We start from the raw sequence: 27,627 nt of genomic DNA on the forward strand, positions 1-27,627 counted from the left end.
CGAAGTAATTTCTGTGCTTTTTAAGTTTTGATGTCACTCCTTACTTTCAGTTGAAAAAACTTTTTATTTAATTTCTGAACGTTTTTGAATCAATGCATGTTTTGATTTTGGCTCTCCGCAGAGGAATGATCAAAACGAAATTTGCATATTTTTTTTTGGCTCAATGGCTTTCTCATAATTTTGATCGAATGATTTTGAGAAAAAAAGAGCGGGGGACGAAGCCTAGTTGCCCCCCGATTTTTTGGTTAATTAAAAAGGCAACTAGAACTTTTAATTTTTTACGAATCTTTTTATTGGTAAAAGATTTACGTACTTATAAATTAGCTTACGTAAAGAACTTTTGTATTCTCATGTTTTTATTACATATATGAGGGGATTCGCCCCATCGTCAGTACCTCGCTCTTTACACTAAAGCTTAAATTTTATCCCAATTCATTAAGAATGACCCCCTGAATCACAAAAGAATAAGTAGTTGTAAGCGTAGAATAAGTAGTTGAAATTACCGAAAATACTTTAGCGTAAAGAGCGAGGTATTAGAAGGAGGTGAGCCCCTCATATGGGTAATAATTTCTGTTTGTTTTAAGTTTTATTGCTGTTCCTTACTTCCAGCTGAACAAGCTTTTTCACTTTTATTTTTTAATTTTTTTTTTTTTTAATAATGCTAGTACATCCTGCTCTCCCTTCATGGAAATTTTCTTCTCCCATTACAAATTCTCGAAGAAAAGTTCCCCCAGCATATCCCCCTCTTCTCAACCCCTCCCCCAAACCAAAAAAAATCCTCCTGAAAACGCCTGTATACTTCCCAATAACCATTACTATATGTAAGCACAGGTCAAAGTTTGTAACTGTTGCCCCCCCCCAACGGGGACTGTGGGGGAGTAAGTCGTCCCCAAAGACATAGTTATAAGGTTTTTCGACTACGCTGAATAAAATGGCTATCTCAGAATTTTGATCTGTTGACTTTGGGAAAATAATTAGCGTGGGAGGGGGCCTAGGTGCCCTCCAATTTTTTTGGTCACTTAAAAAGGGCACTAGAACTTTTCATTTCCGTTAGAATGAGCCCTCTTGCAACATTCTAGGACAACTGGGTCGATACGATCACCCCTGGGGGAAAAAAAAACAAAAAAAAACAAAAAACAAAAAACAAAAAAAACAAATAAACACGCATCCGTGATCTGCCTTCTGGCAAAAAATGCAAAATTCCACATTTTTGTAGATAGGAGCTCGAAACTTCTACAGTAGGGTTCTCTGATACGCTGAATCTGATGGTGTGATTTTCGTTAAGATTCTATGACTTTTAGGGGGCGTTTCCCCCTATTTTCTAAAATAACGCAAATTTTCTCAGGCTCGTAACTTTTGATGGGTAAGACTAAACTTGATGAAACTTATATATTTAAAACCAGCATTAAAATGCGATTCTTTTGATGTAGCTATTGGTATCAAAATTCCATTTTTTAGAGTTTTGGTTACTATTAAGCCGGGTCGCTCCTTACTACAGTTCGTTACCACGAACTGTTTGATTAGCTATGTAATAAACATCTCCATTATCGAAAAAGATTAATATCTATTTGCAAACACAATGGTGGAGAAGATAGCTTTGACTTATCCAGCCAATCCTGCTAATATAGTGTTGATCCATCAAGATCCAATGAAAATATCCCCTGGACTTCCCTTTTAGTGGCTGTCTCCTAGCTTTCAATGTTTCCACATGGACAAATTATTTCTTCCACGACTAGAGCCAGTAATTGAATCTAGTATAAGATGAAAAACTTTAAAACCCTTGATTCACAGCATTCTATAGAGTATTTGAGAGATTGTTGGTTTCTTTCAAGATTGTAACAGATCATGGCACGACTAGTAAGTAAGGAGAAACTAGTAGTAGCAGCAACCGGAACTCAACTAAATAGAGATTTGATAGCAATAGAGATACCAAAAGAATCAGCTTTTTATGGTAATCCAAAAAACCATCCAAAAAGTTTTTTATAGTTTTTAAAAATAGAGCTGTGACAAACAGTTAAACTTTAGCGTAAAGAGCGAGTTGTTGAGCAGGGAACAGCTCCTTTCATGTTTGTTTGGTTTATTTGATTATTTCTGTTTGTTTTAAGTTTTAATATTGCTTCTTAATTTCAGTTAATAAAAACTTGTTTTGTATTTAATCTCTGAATGTTTTTCGACTAATGCAGGTTCGAATTTGGCTCGCCGTACATGAAAAAAAATACTTATTAATTTTGGCTGATTTATTCCGTATATGACGGGCTGTCCCCTCCTCAATACCCTGCTCTTTACGCTAGTGCTATTAGTACTTCTAAGAAAATCTTCCTATTCTAGTTAAACCGCCCCGTGTTTCAGTACCCGCTCTTGAAAATTGGGACAATAAGTCAAACTTTAGCGTGAAAAAAAAACTTATTTTTGTATTTAATTTCTGATCGTTTTTCAAATGAAGCCGGTAAATATGGTTCACCCTCCAAGAAATATACCCCCCTCACGTGAAACTCCTCCATGAAAATTTCATCCTACGTAAAGTTGCCCGTCAAATTCCCTCCATACAGTTCCATCCTCGCTTAAAATCCCCCCTCCCCGCAAAATTGCTTGCGGACAATTCAGCCTCAAAAATTCTTCTTATCATTCTTTCTTTTGAATAAGACTTTAATCTTTAATTGGTTGCTGGATCACTCTAGAAATGCCCCTACCTGAAAATTGTTTCCCTGAAATCAAAACGTGCGGAAAATAGCCCTGGACAAATCCCCCAAGATACCTCCACCTGTAAAATTTGCCAAAGAGAATGTAAGACAATTAAAAAGAATTTCGTGCAGTAATTCTGTCAAATGTTTGACAGTGAAACCTTTGCCTGAAAAATTCACCCCTCCCCGAATATCCGTACCCAAGGAAGATTCTCCTTATAGAAATATACCTTAAGAACATCCCTTACCCCCAAAAATATATGAATACTTTCCAATAACAATTACTGTACGTATACAATATGCAAATTTCATAGCTTACAGGCCTCTCCTTACGGACTCTGGGGGTCATTTTACACCTAAGGACATTCAACTTCATTTACTCTTTCAGCTATGCTTAACAAAATGGCTATCTCAAAATTTTGATCAGATAATTTTGGGAAAAATAGGTTTGGGAGGGGGCTCAGTTACCCTCCAATCTTTTTGGTTACTTAAAAAGGGTATTTAAAGTTTTAATCTCCGTCCGAATGAGCTCTCTCCCGATTTTCTAGGACCATTATTTCAATACGACCACCCCTGGGGGAAAAAAAACAAATAAACACGCACCCGTGATCTGTCTTCTGGCTAAAATAGGAAATTTCCACATTTTTGCATATAGAAGCTTGCAACTTCTACAGTGGCGTTCAATGGTACGCTGCATACGATGACATGCTTTTCATTAAGATTCCACGAATTTTAGGATTTGTTTCCCCTATTTAAAAAATCAGTCAAATTTTCTCAGGCTCGTAACTTTTGATGGGTAGCACTAAACTTAATGAATCTTATAAATTTGGAATCAGCATAATAAGCTGGTTTTTTTATGCATATACTGCTATTAAAATTCTGTTTTTGGAGTTTCAATTATCATCGAACCGAGTCGGTCCTTACTTGTTCGTTACCACGAACTTTTTCATAATAGCAAAAAATGTTTATCGAAGCAATTACATTTATTAATTCTAATTTGATTTTACTTTTCCAAAAGACACTTTTTTTCAAAAAGGATCTTTTTGCTTCTTTTATATTCGAACATATAAAACAGTCACAAAAGTAGTCGCAAGGAAAAGTAGTCGAATCGCAAGTAATTGCAGTCAGAGTAGCAAGTAGTTGCCGTCGCAGTCGTAAGCAACAACAGTCAAACACACAAGTATGTCACAGCTTCCTAAACTTCTAAGATATTGCTGATGCGCCCTCTTTATGATACAGATTTATTGCCTGCCAAAACTGTAAAAATACAATAGGGGACAGAGTACGAATAAAAAACAAAGAAAAAGGTAGCAAATTACAGTTTAACACTAAAATATACAACAGATTATCTTTTGAATTAGAATTTTGATTTGAATATCTTTTGAATTAGTTAAACATACTTATCAGTATTCCCAGAATTTCACCTCAGTAGTCTTCGCTATTCCTAACCCACTCAGGATAAACATTCCTGTGTTCCCAATGATAATTCCTGCGTGTTGAAAATGGACAAATTACACAATTTAAATTTCTTGCTCCTGGGGCTGTGGAGGATTTGGTATCCTCAGAGGCATAATAGTTATATCTTTAGTCTATTTTTAACAAACGTTCGATCAGTGTTGAGGGAGATGTATCTAAATAGCTCAAAGAGGGTAGTTGGTCTCTGATTGCTCTTCTACGTCCCCCTAAAAATACCCTGAGACTTTCGACTTAATATCCTACTTAGATATTGTTGATATTCTTTTTTTACAACCATCCTGAAAGTGTGTTTTGATTATGTTCAACATCCCCTAAAAATTTCCTGAGAATTTTACTTTAACATCCTAAGCTTTTTTGGAGACTTAGGATTAAACATATCCCGTTTTCTCAATAACTAACTTTTTGTACAAGAAATAGGCAATTAGCGTAACTTAAGGCTCTTATCATGGGGGTTGCGGTGAATTGTATCATCCGCTGAAACAGCTATTTGACCCCTCTGGACACATTTTTAGCAAGATGGCTATTTCAAAATGTTTATCGAATATCTTTGGGTGGCAACTAAAAATTCCATTTTAGGGGCTGGTTACCCTTCGGCTACTTTTTAATATCCTTCTCAACACGCTGTGAAAATTTCAAGTTAATACCCTCAGCCGTTCTTAGGATACTTTAAATACACCTGTTTGAAAAACTGTATGCACATAAGGTCATTCTATTTAGTCCAACATATCCCTCAACACTCCCCAAAGCTTCACCTTAATACCCTTAGTCTTTTCGGACACACCCAGAATAGAACATTTTGTTTTATCCCCATGACAGTGGGCAAATTGCCCAATGAACAATTCTAAATTTGGAGGCTGTGTGGGGCATTGCATCACTGGAGGCATAGCTATTAGACCTCTTGAGTATTTTGAACGAAATAGCTTTTCAAAGTTTTTAGGAGAGGTGACATCTGGAAAAGGCAAGTGGAGCTGGTTGCCCTCTCATCATTTTTCAGCGTCCCCTAAACATACCCAGAAAGGTTTCAGCTTAACACCCTTGGGCGAAATTTCAATATTGCTTATACTCCCTTTTGAGAACAAGCTCGCATAAAGTATATTTTGATCTTGCTCGAAACTTCTCTCAACATTTCTTAAGGATTCATCGTAATGCTCATTGCTTTTTTTGGGAACCCAGAATGAAAACTACCCCCTTTTCTCAATGAAAAACCTTAAATTGAAGAAACGGGCAATATGCACAACTAACAACCCCTGCCCTAGGGGTAATAGGGGCGTGGTAAGTTCAATCCCAGATGTACAGTTATTTAACCCTGGGGTTATTCTAAACATAATGAATTTTTCGAAATTTTGGTCTCATGTCTCAAAACCGAGGGAAAAGGAACTAGAACTTCTGATTTCCAATCCAATGAGCCTCCTCCGAAATTTTTTCAAGCACCTCTTCCGTCTGAAGGGTTTCTAGGAATTAAATAGTAAAAATAAATGGAACCCTTATGACTCTTTACTATAGGCAACCCCAGAGTGTTGTCTCTAATAATAGGATTGTATTCACATCATCCCTTATGCCCATACCAAAAGGAAATACCCAATAACTTTGCCATCTTTATGTTTTGTTGTTTCAATCCGATTACACAAGGTAAAATTTCGGCCCAATAAAAAGAACGCGGCACCTGATTGGCTCTTTCCAACCAAATTCTAAACCAGTTAAGAGATTTGAAATTTTTAGTCATACCTTTACTTATAGGCAAACTCTCCCTTTGTGTGTGATATAAATGATAACTTCTAAAATATAATCTAAATAATCAAAGCAGCTTACCAACAACTGTCATATTCTTTTCCACCATGTCCATTGTGTAGGTTTCAGAGAGAACTTCGCATTTGTATACCCCTCCTGCATCTGTTGTAATCCGCTTTATTCTTACACTCCCGGGGGTTAATCCATCAGCCTGAGAGTAAAAATTGAGATAACCTTATATTGGGTTTTCATCTTTATGATAGTTTAACATTTTTATTTTCATTTTTTTTATATAATGATGTAAACCTTGCATTGTAAACACCAAACATATTAGTTTGCATGCAGATGCTCATATTGCGGGAATGCAATGACTCCCATCCCATTCAATACATTACCCAAAATCATGCCTTTTGGCCACCATGTGTGGCAAAAAGAAATGTAGACTGACCTCGATTGCGGTGAAAAGTTGTCATAAAAGAGGTTAGAGAAAGTTAGAGCCTCATAGGGTATGGTGATTTGAATAGATTGGAAGAGGGGAGGATGATCGTCTACAGCTCTTTTGACCTCAGGCAGCCTAGGTTGTCAATGATCTGTTAGTAGTAGTAGTAAGAATAGTTGGATGAAATCGTTCATTTATTTATTTACGATCCCGTCATAAAAATACACAACAAGACGGAGCACAATAACTTGATGTTCTAATGCTCGCACGCATTCGTTTCGGCACTTTACGATTTTGTTCCTCAATCAAACTAAAGTTTGTTTTATTCTTTTAAAAAGTAGAGCTGCGAGAAAGAGTCAAACTTTGGCATAAACAGCGAGGCGTTGCGGAGGGTACAACCCCTTTCATATACGGAATAACTTCTGTTCGTTTTAAGTTTTAGTGTCGCTCCTTACTTGCAGTAAAAAGACTTGTTTTTTTTATTTAGTTCATCTAATAACCGAGACTTTGGAGTCTACTACTTTGAATTTAGTTACAATTTGTGAGTTCCAGTACTATGGAAGAAGGCAATGTAGATAACGTACTTCGCAAATTGGAAAGAGATCAAACCTATTTGAGCTGATTAGTTTTTGTTGGCAGTTTTCAAAAGGGACTGGCGTAAAGAATGTGAGGAAGTGCAATGATATAACATAAGCTAGCAACAGTGCAGTCAACATGGAACAATTGCACAGATTTTAGTACGACTAAATAAAAATAAAAAATCAACTGAAAGTAAGGAGCAACATAAAAACTTAAAACGAACAGATATTATTACGTATTTGAGGAGGGTTGCCGTCTTTAGGACTTTTAAAAGACTTTATTATTCTAACCAAATGGCCTTTTTGATTCACGAGGCATTCTTACAAAATTGGAACAAAAAGTCAAACTTTGGCGTAAAGAGCGAGGTATTGAGAAGGTGAACCCCTCAAATTCGTAATAATATCTGTTTGATTTAGGTTTTAATGTCTCTCCTTACTTTCAGTTGAAAAAACTTGTTTTTTTTATTTAATATCTGAACGTTTTTTTTAAATAATACTTAGACTCCGGCTCCCCTCTTTGGAAAATCGCTCTTTACGCTAAGGTTTGACTCTATCTCACAATTCTACTTTTTAAAACAATAAAAAACTTTAGCGTAAAGAGCGAGGCGTCGAGCAGGGGACAACCTCTTTCATATACGGAATAATTTCTGCTTGTTTTAACTTTTATTGTCGCTCCTTACCTTCAGTTGAAAAAACTTGTTTTTTCTTTAATTTCTGAACGTTTTTTAATTAATGCATGCTTTGATTTTTGTTCACCGTACAGGAATAATATAAATTTGCATATAATTTTTTTTTGGCTAAATGGCTTTCTCATATTTTTGATCAGACGATTTTGATAAGAAAAGGGGTGGGGGAGCAGGCTTAGCTGCCCTTCAATTTTTGGTTCATTAAAATTTTGGTTACTTTTTATTTTTTTACGAACGTTTTTATTAGTAATAAATATACGTAACTTACAAATTAACTTACGTAGCAGACTTCTATATTTGTATATTTATATTACGTATATGAGGGGGTTCTCCCCCTCGTCAATACCTTGATCTTTACACTAAAGTTTGAAATTTGGACCAATTGTTTAAGAATGACCCCTGAATCACAAAGGCCGCAGAATAAATAGTGAAATTACTAAAAATACTTTAGCGTAAAGAGCGAGGTATAGAGGAGGAGACGAACCCCCTGGTATACGTAGTAATTTCTGTTCATTTTAAGTTTTAATGCTGCGCCATACTTCCAGTCGAAAAAACTTTTTTTTTATTTATTTCTTCTTTTTTTAAATAATGCTAAAAAAAAATCCTTCACACCCTTCACGGAAATTCTCTTCTCTCATGATAAATTCCTCCATGGAAAGATTCTCTTACGTAACCCCTCCCCCGACCTCCCCCACCGTAAAAAACTGAAAACGTCTGTACACTTTCCAATAACCATTACTATATGTAAACAATGGTCAAAGTTTGTAACTTGCACCCCTCCCCTGGGGACTGCGGGGGATTAAGTCGTCCCCAAAGGCATAGTTATTAGGTTTTTGATTTTGTTGAACAAAATGGCTATCTCAAATTCTGATCTGGTGACTTTGGGAGAAAATGAGCGTGGGAGGGGGCCTAGGTGCCCTCCAATTTTTGGTCACTCAAAAAGGGCACTAGAACTTCAAATTTCCGTTGGAACGAGCTCTCTCGCGACATTCTAGGACCACTGGGTCGATAAGTTCATCCCTGGTGAAAAAAAGACAAAACAAAACAAGAAAACAAAAAAAATAAATGGACACGCATCCGTGATCTGGCTGCTGGGAAAAAATTCAAAATTATACATTTTTGCAGATGCGAGCTTGAAACTTCTACAGTAGGGTTTTCTGATACACTGAATCTAATGGTATGATTTTTGTAAAGATTCTATGACTTTTAGGGGGTGTCTACTCCTATTTTCTAAAACAAGATAAATTTTCTCAGGCTCATAACTTTTGATAGGTAAGACTGCACTTGATGAAATGTATATATTTAAAATCAGCATTGAAATTCGATTTTTTTTTATGTAACTATTGATATTAAAATCCCGTTTTTTAGAGTTTCGGTTACTATTGAGCCGGGTCGCTCCTTTCTACAGTTCTTTACCACAAATTATTTGATAATACAGCTGTGGTTAAGGTAGGAAATGTGGTTATCAGCTGGTTTCATATTAAATCAGGAGTTAAGTAGGGCCCTGTTCTATGTCTGTCGTGGGAGTTTGTATTAAGGAGCACAGGAAAAGCAATGGGAGACCACGGAATCAAATGGAGAGGAAAAACTCTTCTGGACTTAGATTATGCTGATGATTTAAGCATCCTAAATGAAAGTATGAGCAAAATTAATGAGCTGTTATAGGTTTTGCGAGTTCAGGGTTTTAGAATAGGTTTAAAAATAATGTTAAGAAGACTAAGTCACTAGGGCTTGGAAAAAGTGAAGAGTAAAAAGTGGCGTTTGGTAACAAAAAGATTGATTCACTTACCTTGGTAGCATCAAACAGTTCGTGGTAACGAACTGTAAGTAAGGAGCGACCCGGCTCAATAGTAACCGAAATTCTAAGAAACAGAATTTTGATACCAATAGATACATAAAAAGAGTTTCATCAAGTTTAGTCAAACCCATCAAAAGTTATGAGCCCGAGAAAAGTGGTGTTATTTTCGAAAAAAGGGGGAACACCCTCTAAAAGTCAAAAAATCTTAATGAAGTCACACCATCAGATTCAGCGTATCAGAGAACCCTAGTATAAAGTTTTCAAGCTCCTATATGTAAAAATGTGGAATTTTATTCCACACCAAGCTCAATAGTAACCAAAACTCTAAAAACCGAATTTTTATAACAATAGTTACCTCAAAAGAATCGCATTTGAATGCTGATTTTAAATATATAACTTTCATTAAGTTTAGACTTACCCATCAAACGTTACGAGCCTGAGAATATTTGCCTTATTTTAGAAAATAGGGGAGAACACCCCCTAAAAGTCATACGATCTTAACGAAAATCACACCATTAGATTCAGCATCAGAGAACACTATTGTAGAAGTTTCAAGCTCCTATTTACAAAAATGTGGGATTTTGTATCCCACACGGATGCGTGTTTATTTGTTTGTTTTGTTTTTTTTCCAGGGGTGATCGTATCGACCCAGTGGTCTCAGAATCTTGCGAGAGGGCTCATTATAACGGAGATGAAAAGTCCTAGTGCCATTTTTCATTGACCAAAAAATTGGAGGGCACTTAGGCCCCCTCCCACGTTAATTATTCTCCCAAAGTAACAGGATCAAAATTCTGAGATAGTCATTTTTTTCAGCGTAGTCGAAAAACCTTATAACTATGTCTTTGTGGACGACTTACTCCCCCACAGTCCCCTTTGACCAGTGCTTACATATAGTAATGGTTATTTGGAAGTGTACAGACGTTTTCAGGGGGTATTTGTCGGTTTGGAGGGGGTGAAAAGAGGGGGATATGTTAGGGGAACTTTCCTTGGAGGGATTTATCATGGGGGAAGAAAATTTCCATGAAGGGAGCGCAGGATTTTCTAGCATTATTTAAAAAAAATGTAAAAGTAAATATGAAAAAGTTTTTTCAACTGAAAGTAAGGAGTAGAATTAAAACCATTTAAAACGAACAGAAATTATTACGCATATGATGGGCCACCTCCTCCTAATACCTCGCTCCTTACGCTAAAGTATTTTTAGTAATTTCAACTATTTATTCTACGGCTTTTGTGATTCAGGGGTCATTCTTAAGAAATTGGGACAAAATTTAAGCTTTAGTGTAAAGAGCGAGGTACTGACGAGGGGGTGAACTCCCTCATATACGTAATAAAAACATGAGAATACAGAATTTTGTAATGTAAGCTAATTTATAAGTTACGTGTATCTTTTACTAATAAAAACATTCGTAAAAAATTAAAAGTTCTAGTTGCCTTTCTAAGTAACTCCTCCCCCGCTCCTTTTTTTTGAAAATCGTTCGATCAAAATTATGAGAAAGCCATTTAGCCAAAAAAATAAATATGCAAATTTCGTTTTAATTATTCATCTGCGGAGAGCCAAAATCAAAACATGCATTGATTCAAAAATGTTCAGAAATTAAATTTAAAAAAAAATTTTAACGGAAAGTAAGGAACGACATTAAAACTTAAAACGAACAGAAATTACTTCGTATGTGAAAGGGGCTGCTTCCTCATCAACGCCCCGCTCTTTACGCTAAAGTTTTTTACTGTTTTAAAAAGTAGAGTTAAGAGAAAGAGTCAAACTTTAACGTAAAGAACGGGGCGTTGATGAGGAAGCAGCACCTTTCACATACGAAGTAATTTCTGTTCGTTTTAAGTTTTCATGTCGCTCCTTACTTTCCGTTAAAAACAAACTTGTTTTTTTATTCAATTTGCCAAAAGAAAGACCACGGATGCGTGTTTAATTGTTTGTTTGTTCTTGTTTTTTTTTTATTATTATTTTACCCAGGGGTGATTGTATCGACCAAATAGTCCTAGAATGTCGCAAGAGGGCTCATTTGAACGGAAATGAAAAGTTCTAGTGGCCTTTTCAAGTGACCAATAAAATTGGAGGTCAAAAAGGCTCCCTCCCGCGATAATTTTCCAAAGTCACCGAATAATAATCTTGCGATAGCCATTTTGTTCAGCATTATTCATTTAATAACTATGTCTTTGAGGATGGCTTAATCCCCCGCAGTCCCTGGGGGAAGGGCTGCAAGCTATGAACTTAGCCCGTTGTTTACACATGGTATTGGTTATTGGAAAGAATACAGACGTTTTCAAGGGGAATATTTTCTGGTGGGAGAGGGGGTCGGAAAGAGGATTTTAAGTGGGAGGATCTTTGCATGGAGGAGTTTTTCATGGGGGAAGAACTGAAAGTAAGGAGCAACATTAAAACTTAAAACGAACAGAAATTATTACGTACATGAGGGGGTTCGTCCCCTCCTAACTTGGTAACTCTTTACGCTAAATAATTTTTAGTAATTCCAAAAGAGCTATTTATTCTAATTAAACGGCCTTTGTGATTCAAGGGCGATCCTTAAATAATTGGAACAAAATTGAAACTCAAGCTTAAAGAGTGAGGTATTGAAGAGGAGGCGAACCCACTCAGATTCTCAAAAGAAATATACGGATATAGGAGTTCGTTACGTAAGTTAATTTTTAATTTAATAAACAAAAACATTCGTAAATAAAATAAAAAGTTCTGGTGGTCTTTTTAAGCAATCAGAAAAAATCGGAGGGCAACTAGACCCCTCCCCCGCCCCTTTTTCTCAAAATTGTCTGTCAAAATTTTGAGAGAGTCATCTAGCCAAAAAGTAGAATTAATATGCAAATTTTGTTTTAATTATTCATGTACGGTGAGCCAAAATCAAAACCTGTATTAATTCAAAAACGTTCAGAAATTAAATAAAAATACAAGTAAGTTTTTTTTTAAACTGAAAGTAAGGAGCAGCATTAAAACTTAAAACGAACAGAAACTGTTCCGTATATGAAAGGGGCTGTCGCCTTCTCAACGCCCCGCTCTTTGCGCTAAAGTTTGACGCTTTCTCACAACTCTACTTTTTAAAACAATAAAAAAAACTAGTGAATATTAGTGAAGATGAGTGGTGGGAGTAGTGAAGATGTTAAAAGTAGAATAGCCAAGGCTCGGGGTGTTTTTTTACAGTTAAAAAGGTTTGGAAGAATAGGAAGATAAGTCTGCAAACCAAGAATGGAATTTTTGAAGCTGCAGTGATGACAGTGGTCAAATCTGACCACTGACCACTGACCAGTCTGAAGCATGGGCGCTCCGAAAAGCGGATGAAAATTTGCTAGACGTTTTCTAGAAATTGACTACAGATTGTTTTGGGTACCCGGCTGACTGACCGTATTTCAAACAGTAGGCTCTACGAAAAATCCGGTTCTATCCCGTTTTCTAGGGCTGTAATGAGAGAAATGTTGAGATGGCTAGGGCAGGTGCTGTGGATGAAGGATGAAAAATTGCCAAAGATTGTCCTTTTCGCCCAACCGTCTAGGGCTAAACGGAAAGCAGGTCGTCTGTGGTTGGGCTGGGACGATGTCATAAATAAAGATTTAAAAGAAATGGGAACTTTCCGGAAGGGTTTAAAGAAAGAAGGAGGCTTTGAATAGATTGGGATAGAGAAGGAGCTTTCGTAGCTGTGTTGGCCTCAGGCGGCTTGATACTGCGGTGACTTGTTAGTAGAAGTAGTATTCTAAAAAGTTACTTTAATTTCAAATATAGTCCTTTTCCTTTTATTCCCGTAATCCTTTTCCTCCAGAACTTTTCCTTGGGAGCACGGGAACTTCATGTTTGAAGCGTCTTAAAGATCCTAAGAGATATGATTCGTTTAGGCATTACACGCTGTCGCGTGTTAGTAAGTTATTTGAGGATATTTTATTAGCCCATACTCTTGACCTAGATAATTATGCTGCAAATCAGTTTGGTTTTAAAGGGGTGCAATAGGGGGGCGAATTACCTTCCAATATTTTCGGCCACTTAAAAGGGGCACTCGAGCTTTTGATTTTCTTTCGATTGAGGACTCTTCTGACTTTTTACAACCATTGGTTTGCTACAATCACTTCCGGAAAAAAATCCGTGATCTTTCTCCTGGTAAAAAACAGAAAATTCCACATTTTGAAAGTTGAGAGCTTGAAACCTTTACAATGGGGTTCCCTGACATGCTGTTTCTGGTGGTGTGGTTCTTATAAAGATTACTTGACTTTTCAGGGGTATTTCTCACTTCTTTTAAAATCAGGCAAATTCTATCAGGCCCTTACCTTTTCATGGGTAACACTAAACTCAATAAATTCAGTAAATTTGGAATCAACATTAAAAGCCAATTCTTTTGATTCTTTTTTGATGGTGTGGTTCTTATAAAGATTACTTGACTTTTCAGGGGTATTTCTCACTTCTTTTAAAATCAGGCAAATTTTATCAGGCCCTTACCTTTTCATGGGTAACACTAAACTCAATGAATTCAGTAAATTTGGAATCAAACAGTTCGTGGTAACGAACTGTAGTAAGGAGCGACCCGGCTCAATAGTAACCAAAACTCTAAAAAATGGAATTTTGATACCAATAGCTACATCAAAAGAATCGCATTTTAATGCTGGTTTTAAATATATAAGTTTCATCAAGTTTAGTCTTACCCATCAAAAGTTACGAGCCTGAGAAAATTTGCGTTATTTTAGAAAATAGGGGGAAATGCCCCCTAAAAGTCATAGAATCTTAACGAAAATCACACCATCAGATTCAGCGTATCAGAGAACCCTACTGTAGAAGTTTCGAGCTCCTATCTACAAAAATGTGGAATTTTGCATTTTTTGCCAGAAGGCAGATCACGGATGCGTGTTTATTTGTTTTTTTGTTTTTTTGTTTTTTTGTTTTTTTTTTTCCCCAGGGGTGATCGTATCGACCCAGTTGTCCTAGAATGTTGCAAGAGGGCTCATTCTAACAGAAATGAAAAGTTCTAGTGCCCTTTTTAAGTGACCAAAAAAATTGGAGGGCACCTAGGCCCCCTCCCACGCTAATTATTTTCCCAAAGTCAACGAATCAAAATTCTGAGATAGCCATTTTATTCAGCGTAGTCAAAAAACCTTATAACTATGTCTTTGGGGACGACTTACTCCCCCACAGTCCCCGTGGGAGGGGCAACAAGTTACAAACTTTGACCTGTGCTTACATATAGTAATGGTTATTGGGAAGTATACAGGCGTTTTCAGGAGGATTTTTTTGGTTTGGGGGAGGGGTTGAGAAGAGGGGGATATGCTGGGGGAACTTTCCTTCGAGAATTTGTAATGGGAGAAGAAAATTTCCATGAAGGGAGAGCAGGATTTACTAGCATTATTAAAAAAAAAACAATTAAAAAATAAAAGTGAAAAAGCTTTTTCAGCTGGAAGTAAGGAACAGCAATAAAACTTAAAACAAACAGAAATTATTACCCATATGAGGGGCTCACCTCCTTCTAATACCTCGCTCTTTACGCTAAAGTATTTTCGGTAATTTCAACTACTTATTCTACGGCTTTTGTGATTCAGGGGGTCATTCTTAATGAATTGGGATAAAATTTAAGCTTTCGTGTAAAGAGCGAGGTACTGACGATGGGGCGAATCCCCTCATATATGTAATAAAAACATGAGAATACAAAAGTTCTTTACGTAAGCTAATTTATAAGTTACGTAAATCTTTTACCAATAAAAAGATTCGTAAAAAATTAAAAGTTCTAGTTGCCTTTTTAATTAACCAAAAAATCGGGGGGCAACTAGGCTTCGTCCCCCGCTCTTTTTTTCTCAAAATCATTCGATCAAAATTATGAGAAAGCCATTGAGCCAAAAAAAAAAATATGCAAATTTCGTTTTGATCATTCCTCTGCGGAGAGCCAAAATCAAAACATGCATTGATTCAAAAACGTTCAGAAATTAAATAAAAAAAACAAGTTTTTTCAACTGAAAGTAAGGAGTGACATCAAAACTTAAAACGCACAGAAATTACTTCGTATATGAAAGAGGCTGCTTCCTCATCAACGCCCCGCTCTTTACGCTAAAGTTTTTTACTGTTTTGAAAGAAGAATTGAGAGAAAGAGTCAAACTTTAGCGTAAAGAGCGGGGCGTTGATGGGGAAGCAGCCTCTTTCATATACGAAGTAATTTCTGTTCGTTTTAAGTTTTGATGTCACTCCTTACTTTCAGTTGAAAAAACTTGTTTTTTTTTATTTAATCAACATTAAAAGCCAATTCTTTTGATACATCTATTGATATTAGAGTTTTGTTTTTTAGAGTTTCGGTTACTACTGAGTCGTGTCACTTCTTACTTAAAGTTAGTCATCACAAACTATTTGATTTGCTTTTTATTTTATTTTTTTTTGCTATTTTTTTTTCACAACGGATGATAATTTCGAGTTAGTGGTCTTAGCATTTTGAGAAAATTTCTTGTTAGAACACTATATGTCCTTTTTTAAGAACCAAAATTGATCAGAGATCAGCTAGGACACTTCATACGCTTTTTTTAGCCCAAAAGCCATTGCGGTCAAACATGGTTTGTGTTAAAATTGCATGTTAATCAAAAGAAAATTTTCATCAACGAATTTTCATTGAAGGTTGAGAATATTCATCTTCTTGAGATTGGAATCCCAAAGGAATTTTCTGAAAGACTTTTAGGATCCCAGGGACTTCCCCATCTCATAAAAACCAATGAATTAAGTAAATCCCATTCTTTAGGCCTAAGAACTAATCGATGAACTTTAGGCGAGTTAAGAGTGTGAGTATATTGTGACATTTAAAACTGAACATATGGAGAAGAAATAATCCTGTATGATAAGGATTTCATGAATTCTTCGTCCCTATACGCAAGATTATGGGGCTAGCCGAATAAATTGATCATCGTAGAGTAAGGGGCGTGGGCCCCTTACTCTAATTTCTTGTACAGAAACTATGAATTCTAATGTTTTTTTTTCATGAGTTGGAAATAGTTGGATGGCTTAAAGGCTTACTTTGCCCTAATTACCCTTGCCTCTCTGTGGCATAGCATTATGGTGAGATCGAAGGGAAAAAACGAAAGCATCGAATCGAAAAATCTTCTCATGATACGAATATTATGAATATCTACAAATATTATGCTACTTGTAGCAAACTCTCCATATTACTTTGAATATACTTCGAAATACAATGAACTGAAACTAAACATAAAAGATTATTTCTTTTGAATAAAAGCAAAAACAGACATAGAACTGAAAACAAGCCAAAATTATCCTAATATGTGGGGTAGGCAACGTCTCTCCTCAACTTCTTACTCTTCACACAAAAGTTTGGCGTTTTATTTGTTTTTTGTTGTTTTTTTTTCTTAGGAATGGCTCCGAAGCAAGTTCTTTAGCTGCAAAAACTGTCTGATAAAAGTCTTTCATAATACATGGAGAATGGAAGGACTGGTCTACCCAAAATTACTTTAACAGTAAAATTTTCAGTTCAAATGTTTATAAAAACAATCGGCAAATATAAATTTTTAATCATCAACACCCTATATTCTTGCACTTTATATCCCTTTCAGTTAATCACTAATTAAAATTAAAAGTGGAGGGCTAGAAAGGGGATTGTCGCTCTAAAATTTTATTGAATTTTGTCGTTGATTTTACTTGCAAAGAATACCACAAATGGTATACTTCACCATGTAAATAGGGGCACTAATTCACGAATATGTAGGGTGGGGGTAGAATTTTTTAAAATATTTTTTAAATGAACTGTAAAAAAGGATGTTTTTCAATATCCGGGTGGGGGATTTATTTTTTTAAACAAAAAGTTATTTTTTTGCTAAAAAGTCATTTTGCATAACCTAGAGTTGATTATCCATAGTCTAAGTTTATTGACAAACGACTAATTTACACAACATAGAGCAATTGTTCTTGAAAATGTCTCACTAGAAAGCCTTGTCTAAAATTTCTGGCAAACATTTTCCAGAGCTAGAAATGTCCTGAGTATCTCTAGAATATCTCCCTTTAATCATGCATAAGAAATGATATCGTCCCCTGGAGAAAATATGAATGCTACGATTTATCTTTACATGGCAGAATTTAGAAGTTGCAAATGTTTAATATTATGCATGAAGGGAACATTCTTTAAGCTACCTTTCAATAATTCTCAATGTTTACCCTCCAAATGCAAACGACAGAATAAGTGACTTTATAAAATCACTGGAAAACTTTAGAAGAATCCAGTCTATATACCTGATTTCCCAATTTCAGAGTCCATTCTTCTACGTGGCGGCGCATTCACCCCTAAGAACACATTCAGTCAATACAAAACCAACGACTGATGTTGAACGTATATGAAGTATTAATATCGGCTCTTTAGCTGCACATCAGTTAATTGCGGGACAATTCAACTTTGGGGGAGAGAGAGGTAGATCAAGCCTCGAAAAGGGCATACTGAGCCCCAAATTTTGCGATAGATATCCTTCAGATCAAATGAAGGTGATTTACTGTTGATTCTCCGTTTATTTGTTTGAATATATTTTAAATGACTGCAAAATATACCTTGAATGTGGTGAAAGTAGTCCTTTAATTACTAATTTCCAGCTTGAACCAAAAAATCATATTAATGCGGTGGCCTGAATAGAAGCATAAATGATGGAGCCCTTCAGAAAAAATATTAGTCAAATATACAGTATTTGACTCAATATTTCGAGTGGGAGTATATATAGATAAATTTTTAATAAGAAGAAAAAGTTTTATATGATTAATCTCTTTTGTAGTTAGATTAGGTACTTTTTGCGTTGAATTCTGTTTTTTTGTGCGTGTTCGTACTGTTGTTAATTTCCTTGCTTGTTTGTTATTTATTTATATTTTTGTGTGTATATGGCCCAAGGGTTTTTGAAATACACTTATCTATCTATCTATCTATCTATCTATACTTTCTCCCTCCCTTGATGAACTGAGACGCAACAATCTAAAAGATCATTTTCAGAATTGCAGAGAACTCCTCCAATTGCGAAAAATTTAAAAGCGCAACTTCTTCAGGGGTAATCTTCTTCTTGGTTTTTTTTTTTTTTTTAAGCCTTGAATTATGTATTCCCTGAACTTGATATTCAAATAGGCCAAAAATTGAATAAGAAAGGAATTTCTTTTAAAATGAAAGTAAACAGTGACGTTATCATCAAACAGTTCGTGGTAACAAACTGTAGTAACGAGCGACCCGGCTCAATAGTAACCGAAACTCTAAAAAATGGAATTTTGATACCAATAGTTATATAAAAGAATTGCATTTTAATGCTGATCTTAAATATACAAGTTTCATCAAGATTAGTTTTACCCATCAAAAGTTACGAGCCTGAGAAAATTTGCCTCATTTTAGAAAATAGGGGGAAACACCACCTAAAAGTCGCACAATCTTAACGAAAATCACACCATCAGATTCAGCGTATCAGAGAACCTTATTGTAGAACTTTCAAGCTCTTATCTACAAAAATTTGGAATTTCACATTTTTTGCAGGAAGACAAATCACGGATGCGTGTTTATTTCTTTATTTGTTTGTTTGTTTTTTGTTTTTGTTTTTCCCAGGGGTGATTGTATCGACTCAGTGGTCCTAGAATTTCGCACGAGGAATCAGTCGAATGGAAATTAAAGTTCTAGTGCCCTTTTTAAGTTACCATAAAAATTGGAGGGCACCTAGGCCCCCTCCCACGCTCATTATTTTCCCAAAATCACCCGATCAAAATTCTGATATAGCCATTTTATTCACCATAGTCTAAAAAACTAATAACTATATATTTGGGGACGACTACTCCTCCGCAGTCTGCGTGGGAGGGGCTGCAAGTTACAAATTTTGACCCGTGTTTACATATAGTAATGGTTACTGGGAAGTGTACAGATTTTTTCAGGGGGATTGTTTGGTTTGGGGGTGGGGGGGGGGGGGTTACATGGGAAGATCTTTCCATAGAGGAACTTCTCATGGGGGAAGAGACTTTCGATGAAGAGGGTGCAGGATTTTCTAGCATTATTTTAAAAAAACAATACAAAAATAAATATAAACAGCTTTTTCTACTGAAAGTCAGGAACAACAATAAAACAAAAACGAACACAAATTATTACATATATGAGGGGTTTACCTTCTCCTAATACCTCGCTCTTTATGCTAAAGTATTTTTAGTTATTTCAACTATTTATTCTACGGCCTTTGTGATTCAAGGGTCATTCTTAAGGAATTGGGACAAAATCTAAGCTTTAGTGTAAAGAGCGAGGTATCGACGAGGATTGAACCCCTCATATACGCAATAAAAACATACGAATATAGAAGCTAGTTACGTAAGTTAATTCGTAAGTTACGTATATTTTCTACTAATGAAAACTTTCGTAACAAATTAAAATTTCTAGTTGCCTTTTAAAGTAATCAAAAATTTGGTGGGCAACTAGGCCTCCTCCCTCGCTCCTTTTTCTCAAAATCTTCCTATTAAAACTATGAGAAAGCCATTTAGCCAAAAAAGTTAATATGCAAATTTCGTTTTGATTATTTATGTGCGGAGAGCCAAGATCAAAACATGCCTTAATTCAAAACGTTCAGAAATTAAATAAAAAAAACAAGTTTTTTTTAAATGAAAGTAAGGAGCGATATCAAAACTTAAAACGAACAGAAATTATTCCATATATGAAAGGGGGTTTTCCTCCTCAACGCCCCACTCTTTACGTTACAGTTTTTTACTGTTTTAACAAGTGGAGTTAAGAGAAAGAGTCAAACTTTAGCGTAAAGAGCGGGGTGTTGAGGAGGAAAAGCCCCTTTCATATACGGAGTAATTTCTGTTCGTTTTAATTTTTAATGTTGCTCCTTACTTTCATTTAAAAAAATATGTTTGTTTTTTTATTTAATCAAAAGCAAACACAAACTATTCCATAGATGAGTTGTTAAGTCACCCACTCTACACTAAATATAGACATTATCGTTCTCCCTGTGAAGCCCAAGTTAAAGTTCAGTATAATGAGTGGCGGCAGTAAATATGCTAATTTAGCACCGATTTACGTTCTAACACATGTCCTCTCTTTATTTTTATTCCTTTTCTCTTCAATTTTTGGTTGAAGAAACAAGGAAATAATAAAAAGGTAAAAGGTAAAGAATACGACATTGGACTTTACAGTCCCTTTCGGGGGTGCTGATCTCCTTTTCTTGGCCCTTCAGCCAGGAATGGCAATGGGCATACCCTTCCTTTTCACCTTCCCCGTGTTTCTCCAGGTACGCATTTAGAGCTGGGTTGACTCTGGCTGAGCTTACAGAGTCACGCCACTGACCCCCGTCCCGAACGAAACAATGGGATGCACTAGGATTCGGACCCTCGCCCTCTCGGGAAAAAAGATCCTAAATCCTGGAGACCAAACCGCCAATTTACAAGGAAATAATACTTTAGTCAATCGCAGAACAATAACAACTGAATGCCGTAGAGACTTACCGGAGGCCAACACAAAAGCGTGAAGTTGTGTCAGTTTTTTGGCTGAGTTTACTTAGAAGGCATACTCCTGCAGTTAAGAGAGAAAAAATACTAATTTTGAATTGGGCAAATTAGTCAGCAAAATTAAACAAATTCATGATAGTGAAATAAAAACATTTTAAATAGGGATATTTTTCAGACGATTCAAAAGATATAACGTTAGCAAAAAGAAAGAATTCAATATTTAAATGTGCTCCTCAATAATCGTGAATTTTCTGAAGATCGATTAAAAAAAGAGCGGCATTATTCTTACAATACACAATTTAAATTTACAAAGTAAAGACTATAATTTGATTTTTCTTCTCAAGTTGGATCTGAAACAAGTTAAGAGTATCAGGGATGTTTTATTAAGCAACATATAAGAATGCCACTTTTTTCCTCATTTTTAATATACAGTGATCATCTCAATAGATTTGTAAGCGTAACTGTTCATCACTTTTGTATAACATATTCTAATAAAAAATTAAATAATTTTTTTTCATTTAGCTAAAATAAGTAATAGAATTTTCTTTTTTATAAAATGTGGAAAACTTTTTTGGAACTAGGAGGCCAATAAATTAACCCTCTACTGAGGCAACGGAATTGTTAGCTCTAACAGTTTGAGCCTGGAATAGACATCTATTAACTTAATGCCTTACTGTTGGTCTATTAGAAAACTAAAACTCAGAAAAAGACTAGAAAAGGGACAATTTTCTAAGTTCTGGAAAATAAAGTAAGTTATTTTCTTGCTTCAGGTCCACCAAACCTTTTATGTTTCATCTACTGAGGTGATGAAAATGACACAAAGACATTTTGTCTTAAATTAAAGAAAAGGATAGCTTAAAACAGACTTAAAAGATAACAGTGGATAAGAGCATCAGACTTACTTCAATCTCCAGGCCAGCCCATGGATGCAGTTGTACGGGAGGGACTCGGCCAGGCTTGTAGCTGTAAAACTCAAGTTGACCCTTGTACCAGTTCACAGCATAGAGTTTCCCAGATCTATCATTTTCCTTTGGCAAACTGTAGTAGCATCTTAGTTGCACATCGGTGTCAACAAGCGCTGCATCAGGCACTTCAATTCTGTCTATCCTAACACCTGATGCTAAAAGGATACATAAGTAAAAATATATGTACTATACATAGCCCTAGAGTTTCGGGAGAAGGGTCATTAGAAAGATATGTGAAAGTTCTAGTGACCTTCGTAAGCAGTAAAATGACTATGCCGTACCAATGTGGAGTTGTCTGCCATTTTTGCCAAATTTTGTGATATTTGTCTCCCAAATGGATCTAGACACTCATCAGGTGGTATTTTGAGATAGTCATTCGACTTGAACCTATCCAAATACTATAAATTTTGCTTTCCAGTTTCAAAAGGAGTAATGCTGCGGAACGGTACATTTGCTAAAGATGCATGTAGTCTATAAAAATATATATTTGTTTTAAAGCTTCATTTAACTAGGTTGATTCATTTGGAACTCGATAAAATTGTGTACTGTGGGGTAAAATCTGTGCATCAGCCATCGTTGAGGAGCATTTGTGGATTTTTGTGTAAAGGGGGAGTATGTTTGAAGCCTCAAAAAATGCGGTTTTATGCGCAAATTTCCTAACTCTCCTTGGGTTTTCAGATAGATATGGAAGAAGGGTTCTTATGGAGGAGGCGGGACTGTAGAAATTAATCTCTACTCAACTTCGGTTTCTCGAACATTCTTAGACAATATCTGTAATATGGGTGCTGCTGGGTGATAGCACCCCTCTTGTTGCAGAAAATCTATTTCTGCATAACGTAAAACATTACATTAACATGTTTGCCAGTACAAAACGTAGAATGTTGAAGGAGTAGGCCATAATGAGTGCCATCCGGAAATTTCCAGAGGGTTTCCACTAGGAGCTTTGTTTTCACCGATACATAAATGAGGAAATTGTATCTTTCTGTTTATTTTTTTTTCCTGAGAGCTAGCTCTTCTGGCCCCCTGCTGGTTTTCATGGGAAATATTCCTACATTTGAAGACCCCCCCCCCCCTGCACGCCACAGGAATGATGATCCTATGATTATTTTGTATTTCAGACTCCCTCCTAATTAATATTTGGAAGGGTGCACTCTTTCAGGTAGGATTACCATTATCAAAGCGTTATACGAGTATTAAAATATAATGTTATACGAGTATTAAAAATATTTTAAAAGGAGAGAGTTGAAGAGGAAACAGTAGGCTTCTTCTTACTTAGAAGTGCCTTGGATCAAACAGCTCGTGGTACAGGAAACTGTCAGTAAACTGTAACCTTTTTCAGTAGAAATCGGAAATCTAAAAAATAAATTTTTTATAAAAATAAAGTTTTTATACTGAAAACAGATATATTTCAAAAAACAGAGGAAGATTTTTTAGATGGTTTCTAGATAAATTGCCCACAGATTGCTTTGGGTAACCGACAGACGGACTGGCCTTATCAAACAGTTCGTAGTTACGAATTGTAAGTAAGGAGTGATGCGGCTCAATAGTAACCGAAACTCTAAGAAACAGAGTTTTTATAACAATGACATCAAAAGAATCACATTTTGATGCTTATTCAAAATATGCGAAATCCATCAAACTTAATGACACCCATAAAAAGTTACAATCCATAGAAAATTCGCCGAATTTAAAGGGGAAATACCCTCAAAACATCAAACAATTTCAACGAAAATGCCACCATTAGATTCATCTTGTCAGAGAACCCTACTGTAGAGGTTTCAAGCTCCTGGGTACCAAAATGTGTAATTCTTCATTCCGGAAGAAAGATCACGGATGCTTGTTTATTTCTTTTTTTTGTTCTTTTCCCAGGGATGATCGCATCGAGCAAGTGATCGTAAAAGATCAGGGTAGTGCTTATTTGATTGGAAATCAAAAGTTCTAACCCTCATTTTAAATGACCAACAATATTGAAGGGCAGCTAGCCCCCATCCCACGCTCATTTGTTCTTCAAAGTCACCCGATCAAAATTTTGAGATAGCTATTGTTTCAGCATAGTTGAAAAATCTTAGAACTATGTCTTTGAGGATCACTTGACCCCACAGTCCTCGAGGGAAGGGCTGCAAACAATCAGGTTTGCCCATTTGTTACATATAGTATTGGTTGTTGGGAAGTATACAGATGTTTTTCAGGGAGGAATTTTCTGGTGGAGGGGGATTAATTGGGAGGATCTTTCCATGGACGAATTTTTCATGGGGAAGTTTTTCCATGGAGGGGGCCAGATTTCCCAGCACTATTTAAGAAACGACAAGAAATAAAATAAAAATAAGTTTTATCAACTGAAGGTAAGGAGCAACATTAAAACTTAAAACGAACAGTAATTATTACGTATATGAAGTAGATCGTTGTCTCCTCAATACCTCGCTCTTTATACTAAAGTTTTTCTTAGAATTCTCAAAAGAGCATATTTTTTTTTATTAAACGGTATTTATGATTCAGGAGCAATCCTTAAATACCTGGAACAAAAAATTAAACTTCAGCGTAAAAAGCAAGGAATTGGAGAATACGGCGACCCCTTTTCATATGTGTAATAATTTCTCTTCGTCTTAGGTTTTAATGTTGCTCCTTACTTTCAGTTGAAAAACTCATTTTTTATTTAATCTCAAACAATAGGCTGTTCAAAAATTGTTGTTAACTTCGATTTCTAGGGCTATATTGAGAGAAAGATTGAAATGGCTAGACCACGTTTTGCGCATGAAGGATGACAGGTTGCAAAAGTTCGTGGTTTTGGGCAAGCCTTGTAGGGCTAAACAAAAGTAGGTCGTCTTCGACTGGAGTGGGAGGATGTATTAAGAAAAGATTTAAATGAAATGGGTACTTCCTGGAAGGGTACAAAAAGATCCCTGTTTGGGGGGGTGTAAAGATCAGACTTTGAATAGATTGAGATGGAGGAGGAGTGTATGCAGCTTTGTTGGCCTCAGTCGGCTTGGTACTATGGTGATTTATTAGAAGTAGCAGTAGAAGTAGAAATTTTTTATTTAATATTGACAATAGCTGTGAATTAGCATCAATTAATGTTAAATCAGGTACTTTATTTTCGTCTACCTTAATCGCTAATGCCGAAATTAAATATTCTTGAAAATATAATAGTTGCCGTATCGTATATTTAGTTAAAAAATTTTAAATAACAAATAATTCAAGCTATTTTCAAAATTAAAGTTTGTCTTTTGTGTTTTTGAATATAAATTACAGAATTTTTAACAACAACTGGCAACTTAGGATAGAACGAACGTATAAGGAATTTATTGAGCAGTAAAAGTCACAAAACAAGTGTTTCCCTAAAATAAACCTACTATAAACTAGGATACAAAGAAAAACAAAATGAGTGAAAGAAAGAAAACAAAGTAATGAGCAAAAAAATAAAGGGATTAAAAGACAAAAAAATCGAGACAGGGTCAAACACAAAATGAACCAAATCATAGTAGGCTTAATGTCATGTTACGCGATCTTTCGGAACAACTTTTTTCCATAACCAAAGCAGTGCGAAGTAAACTCAAGCTTACATAAAATTCTGCATCAAGTAAGTTTATGTTGCTCTATGGAAACGTAAATACAGCAGCAACAAAATCATGAGCATTTAAGTTTTGAGCTGAATTACTTAATTTCTCTGTAATATCTTTCACGCTTCATCAGAGCTTGAATATCCGCTATTACATATTTTTGATTAGTTTACCTATGATTATGACCACTATTGGTGTGGAATGTCGCTTGCACCACCTAATGGATAGAACCAACGCTTGCACCAGATATTGTAATGGAGAACCTCGCGGCCACCACTACTGTACAGTAAGTATAGGGTACGGTAGTCCCTATTACGGTATACCCTGTTCCAGGGTATGGTAACGTGATGCACCGACCTAAAGGCCAAACTCTAGGCCAAGGGTGCCACCACCTGGGCCACCCCTAATATCTCTAGCTATCTCTTTGGAGGGTAAACGGGCTACCCTGGCGATATACTAATAACATTTTTTGCCGCGAACTCTTTTCCTAGCCTGCCTGGGTTCCTGGAAAAATAATCTACATTTTATACTTTATAACGTGACGATACTTAACACTTCGCATAGAAAATTATGCACGTACTATATAATCCGATTAAATGTGGTGTTTGTATAACCTTAAGCATGGTAGAGAGGATTAAAAGATGAAATTAAGTTTTTTAGTAGTCTAATATTAAAGATAAAGCTACCTATGATCTGACCCTATTTCCTAGCCTATTTGCTGTGTCTTAACTATTTAAATCCTGTTTCAGTCATTTTAGATTTTATATAATGTAGATCTACACAAACTGCAAGAAATACAATCTATTACAACTTCGCATAATATGAAGGCCACTTGACTGCATGACGTTGACTATTTCTTAATCTCGTTCAATGTTTATCTCGTAACTATCTCGTTAAATATTTCTTATTCATGTTAGTTCTTTCAAAATTTCTGCTTTCGACTTCTCCGTTGATCCCTATCAAATTCAGTCAATCTAGTATCTAGTTCGCAGCTTCATGTCTTGAAAAAATACAAAATACATACATAAAATACAAAAATAAAATGTAAAAATACAAAAATACATGTACATAAAGCAGCAAGCTAAGTGAGTGTATAACTATTATACAATATCTAGTGCATTTCTCAAGTGATTATTGTTAAATTCTCAAAGACAACAAATATTAAAAAAAAATTCATTTTCTTTGTTTTTTCTTTAAATTTTACCCCAAAGCATCTGCTAATCTTCTATACATTCAAAAGCAGTATTAAAATAGTCATAGGCAGTATCATATGAGCAAGTCAAGTATAATTTAAAAAGAAAGAGATTTAGTGGTTAAATATAATTTTTTTTTGTCATGTTGAATTTTATGTTATTTTCATTTCTATGAAAAATTTTCCGTTTTTATGTATAATTACAACATCAATTTAATTACGGCTCTCTTGGATTAACAGCTCACCACGGGCTACAGTTCTAAATAAGCAAAAAATGATGTTTGACTTAAATAATTAAATTAATAATTAAAGGATGATTTAATTAAATAGTTTTCATCAGCAAATTTTGCAGCTTACCAAAACTAAAGAAGAGGAACGAACAACTGCTTATCACTTTATTAAAAATCATATTAATCCTATTATGAATATAAACTCTCATCTAGTTGATACATATCACTCTAGTTCTCTCTCTTCAGTTCAATGTAATTTTGGAACTGAACAGCACCGAAATGAAATAAGAAATTGAAATATATTGGAGTAGAATCTCGCCTTTGCGCTTAAATCAGATGCGCATCAGCTCCGATGAATATCAAAAGTAAAAGTAACTCCTCCAAGTGTTGACGGCCATAGTGAAGTACTGTAGGTCTGAACAAGACTCGATTCTCATCATGTTATTATGAAGTGCTAGTACCTTCCTTCTTATTAAGCTAATGCATCTAAAGTATAGCAAATAAATCAAGTCCAAGTATCTAAGAGAGGAACTTACATAAGTGGGTACATGCACAAGAGCGTATTTGAGTGTTCTAGAGACGTTCATTAAAAGAATTTTCTTAATTACATTATGAGGTGGATGTACAAATTGGAATTACAAATACATATAAAGATTTAAAGGAAATGGGAACTTCCTGCGGGGTTGTAAAGAGGCTTTGAATAGACTGGGTTGCAGGAGGAGCGTGCGTAGCTGTGTCGGCCTCAGGTGGCTTGGTGCTGTGGTGAGTTATTATTTGTAGTAGTAGTCTATAAGAAAAATCTTAAGGGTACCAACTTATCCTTCAAAGAATGTTTTTAGATATTAAATGAAAAAAGTCATTTTGCCTGAAAG

The 27,627-nt window shown here is 35.5% G+C and overlaps 1 protein-coding gene across 2 annotated transcripts in view; it reads right to left on the reverse strand.

Annotated features, from left to right (window-relative positions):
* LOC136041629 (uncharacterized) overlaps positions 1 to 27,028 on the reverse strand; it is a 176,567-nt gene extending 149,539 nt beyond the window's left edge. The window contains exons 1-3 of one of the 2 annotated variants that reach the window (XM_065726326.1): positions 26,883 to 27,019; positions 21,714 to 21,931; positions 5,967 to 6,096 (exon numbers count right to left, since the gene is read on the reverse strand). In XM_065726326.1, the coding sequence (XP_065582398.1) occupies positions 5,967 to 6,096; positions 21,714 to 21,931; positions 26,883 to 26,964 (430 nt within the window). In that variant the 5' untranslated portion in view covers positions 26,965 to 27,019. Of the gene's footprint in view, positions 1 to 5,966; positions 6,097 to 21,713; positions 21,932 to 26,882 lie in introns of both variants that reach the window. The other variant, XM_065726325.1, reaches the window with a different exon arrangement.
* Positions 27,029 to 27,627: the final 599 nt, after the last annotated feature.

Source organism: Artemia franciscana, unplaced genomic scaffold (assembly GCF_032884065.1).
Source record: "Artemia franciscana unplaced genomic scaffold, ASM3288406v1 PGA_scaffold_32, whole genome shotgun sequence".
Classification (NCBI taxonomy): Eukaryota; Metazoa; Arthropoda; class Branchiopoda; order Anostraca; family Artemiidae; genus Artemia; species Artemia franciscana.